Here is a 7092-nt window from a genome sequence, read left to right on the forward strand (position 1 = left end):
TTTTTTTTTTTTTTTTTCTTTTTGATTCCTCTTTATTATATTATTATTATTTTTTCTTTTCTTGTTGTTATTTTTCTGCAATAAAAAAGAAAACAAAAAACAAAAAACAAAAAACAAAATCATCATTTCTCTCGATGCTTAAATCATTCTCATTAAACCTTCAATTCTTTGTGTTTTCTACTTCTTCCATCATATATATATATATATGTATAACTGATGCCATGGTGGAATCCCAACACAAAGAAGACACGGTAAGAATATAAATATAAATACAAATATATATATATATATAAATAAAGAAAAATCAAAAAAAAAAAAAACAATCATAAAAAAGAAAAGAAAAGAAAAGAAACGAAGGCAAGACAATAGAGGAAACACAATTGTAATTTCTGAAATTGATATTTCCCTCGGATTTCTATATTTTTTTCCTTTTTACTCCTTTTTCTCTCTCTTTTCACAGAGTACACACAAATAGAATAAAGAAAGAGAAATAAAGAAAAAGACATATATATGTATATATATATATACGCACTCACTCCATCACTCACTCACTCTTCCTGTCTTTTCAGATCTCGTCGGAGGACTTCTCCCAACACAAGAAGAAGCGCACGGTGAAGTGATGTCGCCTGTCTCTCTGCAGATGCGAGTTGCGGATCCTCATCTCGGCAACAGCGCAAATACATTGCACATTGTTCCTTCGCATTTATCCCCATATGAGAAGCACCTCCTCCTCCATTATTATTATTATTATTATTATTAATATTATCACTATTATCATGAGGATGCGGACTGCCCAAGTAAATGAATTCCCTCTCGGCTGCGGTCTCTCCCACTTCCGCCGCGGGGACGCAATCCACCACTGCGCAGATGGGCGTATCGCCGCCGTAGTGCTCCACCGCCTCCCACACACCCCGCACCATCGCCAGAGACTTCTCCGTAGGAAATGCCTGCGATGATGGGCCGTTATTATTATTCTCATTATTATTATTATTATTATTAATATTATTATTAATATTATTATTATTCATATTATGAGAATGATGAGAAAGAGAAAGAGGATGGGAAGTGTGGAATCCACTCCAGCCGTAGAATCCCGCAGTGGCGGTGGTGGAGACATTCCCGCCGACGGCTGCCGCCTCCACCGCCGACCCGCCGTCCGAGTCGAGGAGAAGAATATACGCATCGGTGCCAATCGTGTGCTGCTGGAGAAGCGCCTTGTCGAATCCATGGCGGTGGGTAACCGTCACCACCTGCGTGCGAACCAGCAGCGAGGAATCATTATTATTATTATTATTATTATTATTATTATTAACAATGGGTGTCTCTTCTGAAATGAAGGAGAGAGGCACATGCAAGGCTAACTTCCTGCGGTGTTTTCTGGCCGCACTACTAGATGTAAATCGTTCACAACTCCGCCGTCGGCTCTTTGTGGGTGTATCTTTACAGCGTGCCGTGATCCCAAGAGTATTGCGTTCACTTCCAGAGAGATCAGAGGCGGAACTGATAGAAGGTCCAAGCGATGGGGTTGTTTCTTTACTGCTCACATTCCCCGTAGAGGAGGCGATGTGTTGTCGATTAACAAATTGCTCAAGTGTGTCCAGTGCGGTTGTTAATCCCGTACACTCCTCCTTCTCCACAGATCCACTCCCTTGCAACATGATTACACAGACTTTACGTTCACGTCCACATATAGGCGGACGTGGTGGGTGTGGCTCCATCACCACCCCACCTGTACTTCTCTTGCTAATACTGCTAGTTCTACTTAAGAGGGCAGTACTGTTGTTTTCTTTGGTATTATGTGTATAGAAAACTCCACTGTTCATGCGGGATATGGGATGTGCCATCACCTTCTGATAACATTGTTTGCAAATACGATGCATGGTAGTGGGTGCCCATTGGGCTAAGGATGATAATACGAATGCGGATCCCTTCAACTCTTTCTTTTCTTCTCTTGTCGGTGTTGTTGGACACTGCAGTGAAGTGGAGGCGGTGGATGTCTGAACATCATCATTTCTGCGGTGTAAGAGTCGAGTGAGGTGCTGCATGATTGGATAGGATGATCCCTCCTCTCTTTCATTTCCCGTCGGCGATGATGGCAACACACCACTGTTATTATTCTTATTCTTATTCTTATTCTTATTATTATTATTATTATTATTATTATTATTATTATTGGAGAGTTCTAACCATTGCTGGAGTAATTTGTGTGGGAGTGCGTAATTGGAACAAGTGTGGCAGAATATATCTCCACAAAGTCGACAATGATGTCGACGGCGAAAGAACTCAAATGTTTTCGCACAACCATCACAGGCGGAGGAGGCACTATCGGGCTTCCACCGCGCCAATTGCATTCTGCAGCGAGGAATAAAATACGCAGAAAGAACCGCTGAAGGGGGGAATAAATAAATAAATAAATAAAAAAAACAAAAAAAAAAAAAAAATAAATTATGCGAAAACAACACTAAACTACACCAAACTACACCACACTCTATTAAGTATATATATATACTTGTTTTTTTTTTTTTTTGCTTCCCAAGTACTTCAACTACCGTTGGGTAGTTTGTGTTACTATTAGAGGCCGCCTTCCTATCTTTTAAATGTTTTATTTTATAATGTACTTAACTGGAAGGAAAGGTGAAGAGTAAGAAAGAAAGAAAAAAATGAGAACAACAACCGCAAGCACGTTTCTGAGTATGTAAAAACAAACAGCCACAGAAAGAGAAGGAAGTATTTTAAAAAGGAGAAAGGAACTGAGAGTCCAAAAAAGAAAACAAAAAAAAGCAAACAAATAAAAACCGCGATCTCAAAAGAGACAAAAACTGATAATAAGCAATAAATAATGAAGAATACAAATGATAATAGAAGAAGAATTCTTCACATAATTCACATCCACTTTATCCATGGTATACATATGAGAAGAAATCCCCATTCTCTCCCATAATAAAATAAAAATAAAAAAAAAAAAGTGAGGGAAAAGTCCCTTTTTTTTTTTCACTCCTTCGATCATCAACCCTCATTTTTTTTTTTTTTTTCACTTCTCTCTCTTTATTTCCATTTTACGCTGCACATCACTTACTACAGCATCCACCTTCAGGGCGTTTATACTGCCGATTCCGTGTTCGAGGCACTATTGCCATATCATCATCATTATCATCATCATCATCATTTGTATGATTACCAGAATTATTCCTTTTACCAGAAACAATAGAGAACTGCTGTGGAAATCGCCTCACTGCCTCCGCAATGAGAGCCTGCATGACCGCCTCCACATTAATACCCCTTCGACCAGCGGTGTACGTCCAACCCGCAAAGTCGTGTTGGGCACACCAGTGATCCAGTGCGGTGTGGGATGCCCAGAGAGGCGGTGTGGGAAGAAGAGAGAGAAGATCATATTTGTTCACAACAAGCCAACAAGGTGGATTTGCATATTCCTCCTTTTCCATCGATTCTCCTTTTTCTTGCTTTTCTTGTTGTTGTTTTTGTTGTTTTTGATGGACCGGGTTTCTACTAGTAGAGTTTGGCCATTTCGTTTTGGGAATAAAAATCTTCTGTTCAACATCATTCTTCCATGAAAGGGCATTAGCAAGAGAATCACTACTACTGCTTATTTCACAAAATATAAGTACTGCTATAGCTCCTGTATAAAATATTCGCGTCATCTTTTTAGTGCTCTCTTGACCTTGTATATCCCACACTTTAACAATAGCTGGTACATGGGTAAGTGACCACTCTACCTGTTCATTATCCTTGTCACCATTGTCATTATTATTATTATTATTATTATTATCACTATCACTACGAGAACTACAATAAGTGGCTGGAGTATAAAAAGAAGGCATACTCGGTGGTATAATACGATAATCATCTCCAAATGGATTCTGCAATGAACTGTAGTTATTACTATTACTGCTACTACTATTACCATTATTCCAGTTATTATTTCCACTAGATATACTAGGTGGAGTAGTAGGAATAGGTAATTGAGTGGTTTTATGAGATGAATGTTGTGAACGCACTTTACACTCCTGGTAACTACTGTTATTATTATTATTAACAGAAGAAGAAGAAGCCTCTTCACAGCGGTGTGACTTCTCATAGTAGGCATATGAGGGTACGGCAATGGTCATCTCACGCCTGTGAAATTCCATTTGAATGGTTGTGGATAAATGCAAAGGACATTCACCAGATTCCCAATAACGAAGAAATGTTGTTTTACCGGTATTGGCTGCCCCCACACAAACCACCTTAATATCAAGTTCCTTCCCTACACGATTGCTGTTTATAATTCCGGTGGAGTTATTGCCCTTAAATCCCACGGCATTGTTCTTCCTTTCTCCAGTGATTGCTATCGATTCGACTTTTGAAGACATTACGTATTTTCTAATCTACGTTAAATTCCTCCTCTTGTACGGTCAATGAATTGTTTTTTCCCCTTTTTTGTACTTTCGTTATTCGTTGTTGTTATTATTATTTCTCCTTTTTTTTTTTTACACACATATATAGATATATTTTGTCTGTGTTTCTTCTCTTGTCTTGCCCCCACCCCTACCGTAGTGGAGCAAAAAATAAAATAAAAAAATAAAAATAAGGACTAATAATGGAGATACTTAACACAGATAAAGAAGCAGATATACCCAGAGTGAAATAAATAAAAGAAGAAAAAATAAAAAGAGTTGACGTTACGAAAGGGGAGAAAAAAAAAGAGAAAAGAAAAAAATTATTCAAATTTCTTTTTTCTTTCATCATAATCATCATATATTTCTTGTTTAAACGAAGTACGTGGTGCCTTCAAATTTGGCATGAGTTATCTCTTTTTTTTTTGTTGTTTCTTTTTTTTTTTCATCTTTTTTTTTTCTTTTTTTTTCTTCTTTTCTTTTTCTCTCATTCTGTTTACTCTGTCTCCTTCCTGCTGCTCTTCTTCTTCTTCTTATCATTTGTTAGGCTGACATCCGCTGAAGGCGTTCCTCCAGAGTCAACTTCTCCATTCGCTGCCGTTTACGTGCGGCGTGAATGACTTTATCATTACTGGTGAAGGAGATACGATTATCTTTCTTCGCCTCATATAATGTCACTTGCCGTTTAGACTCTTGTTGTTGTGATTGTGATTGTGATTCTTCTGGTGTGTTGCGTTGTCGTCGTCGTCGCTGTGGTCTGCCGCTACTCTGCACGCCCTTCAAATGATTTCTCGCCTCATCCCCATTCTGATATGAACCATTCATAGCATTATCTTTATTATTATTGTTGTTATCCTCATCCTCATCCTCATCACGGTGGGCCTCCTCATCCGGGACGATGGAGAAGAGATCAGACTCATACCGTTGACGTCGTCGACTGGCCTCTGCACGGCGTTCGTGAATGATATGCAGCAGTTTCGCATATTCCGGATTGTTGGGATCCAACGCGAAGGAAGTTGACTGACTGCCGGTGAAGGCCTTTTGGAATCGTGGATCCGCCTTTGCGGCGGCCAAGGCTTCACCTTTGACTGTTAACCGGCGTTCTCCCACATTTCCCCCATTTTCTTCTTCATCATCATCTTTAGTAGGAACACGTTTAAATTTACTGATACGATTCTCCCATCGTTGTTGTGTCTTGCGCTTGGCACTCTCCTGTACATATCGATTAAATGCCCCTGGGTCCACTACAGCCTTCAGTTCACGCAGTAATCCATTTTCAATAAAAGCACCATGCATAACAGGTCTTACCTTTCCACCTGCCAAATCTTCTGCTGTCATACCAAGAGCATCCATTTCTTCCTTTGCAATAAATGTATAATCATCATATACAGTGGTGACTTCCTTTTCTTCAAGTTCTTCTGTGAGAAGTTCTAAAAAGGATGCCCATCGTGGGGCTACACCAAGTTGAGGAATAAAGTGAACTTGTACACGTGGGGTATCACAACAGATACACACAACTCCACTGTCACTACATTCATAAGGTTCCACCATGTTATGTTGACTACGCAGAAGACAAAAATCTGTAATATCTGCAGGAGTTTCAATACTTGTAAAGTTACTCCCATCTTTTTTACTCCATACCTTTAGTGAACGAGTATCTGCAGAAAGCACATGTGTAGCTTCACCAGTTGAAGTACTACGACCCTGGAAAAAGTACGTTTTAACAATAGGTAAAGAATTCATATGATCTTTAACAATAAGTGGTTTATGTAATCGTAAATCATATAATAACACTTGTCCTGCCTCTGTTCCACAACTAAACAGAAGACCAGTTTCATCATCCGCCGCAATATGCCGCAACTCACAGGCTTCATGAATACCAGAAGAAGCACCAGGACCTGCAACTGTTAACCGTGCTGCACAGGAAGAGGAACGACTATCCCATGCCTCCACCACACCATCCACACCCGCACAAAGTACCATTCCATGTTGTTTAAACACCTCCACATGATTAACACCTTCCTCAGATTGTGTTTTGTAACTTTCTACAAAGGCACCGGTCTCTAAACTAAGGCGAAATATTTCATGTGAGGTGCCACTGGAGAGTAACTCCGCTGTGTGTGGATGATAGGCAAGACATCGCATCGTGTGGGGCACTCGCACACGATCCACAATAGCCGCTGAATGATGAACAGTGATTTGACGCCCTTCTCCGCGTAGGGCAAATTTGCGGAAATCGGGTGAAAGAGATACACCGCCGAGAATAGGCATATCAGCGTTGAAACTAAACTTCATGCTGAGTTGATTCACATCAAAGCATTTTAGTCGTGGTGGATAATCACCAGCAGCGAAAAGGTGAGTGCCATTCGCTGAACGGAAGATAGTACGGGCAAAGTGTGGAAACTCAAGATCGTGAATGAGTTCAATTCGGTGTTCACCACCAGCGAGTCGCTTATTCTTTTTACGTTCACTGATCCACTCTGGTAGCGACTTACCAGCGGTGAGATTGTATGTCTTCACTTTGTTGTGAAGAGAGACTTGCATGTTTGCTTGCTCCCTTTTCTTCTTTCTTTTTTTCTCTTTACGGGAAGAAGAGATAAGTGGAAAGGGGAGGGTTACCCTATTAGTTCTTCTCGGAGACTTTTTCGCAATCCTATTTTCTTTCTTCTTGTGTGTTTACCTATAAGAAACACCCCCC

General features: G+C 39.9%; 3 protein-coding genes across 3 annotated transcripts; all 3 read right to left on the reverse strand.

Annotated features, from left to right (window-relative positions):
• Positions 1–548: 548 nt before the first annotated feature.
• Positions 549–2351, reverse strand: TM35_000211570 (zinc finger protein; the record flags this gene model as incomplete). The annotated part of the gene is made up of 1 exon (XM_029027007.1): positions 549–2351. One exon carries the CDS (start codon positions 2349–2351, stop codon positions 549–551), a length of 1803 nt encoding a protein of 600 aa, XP_028881617.1.
• A 717-nt stretch (positions 2352–3068) lies between these two features.
• Positions 3069–4370, reverse strand: TM35_000211580 (putative ras-related protein rab; the record flags this gene model as incomplete). The annotated part of the gene is made up of 1 exon (XM_029027008.1): positions 3069–4370. One exon carries the CDS (start codon positions 4368–4370, stop codon positions 3069–3071), a length of 1302 nt encoding a protein of 433 aa, XP_028881618.1.
• Positions 4371–4937: 567 nt separating this feature from the next.
• On the reverse strand, positions 4938–6938 carry TM35_000211590 (uncharacterized protein; the record flags this gene model as incomplete). Its single annotated transcript, XM_029027009.1, has 1 exon — positions 4938–6938. The coding sequence occupies one exon, from the start codon at positions 6936–6938 to the stop codon at positions 4938–4940; it is 2001 nt and encodes a 666-aa protein (XP_028881619.1).
• Positions 6939–7092: the final 154 nt, after the last annotated feature.

The sequence above is a fragment of the Trypanosoma theileri genome (assembly GCF_002087225.1).
Source record: "Trypanosoma theileri isolate Edinburgh chromosome Unknown TM35_Tth_21_V1, whole genome shotgun sequence".
NCBI lineage: Eukaryota > Euglenozoa > Kinetoplastea > Trypanosomatida > Trypanosomatidae > Trypanosoma > Trypanosoma theileri.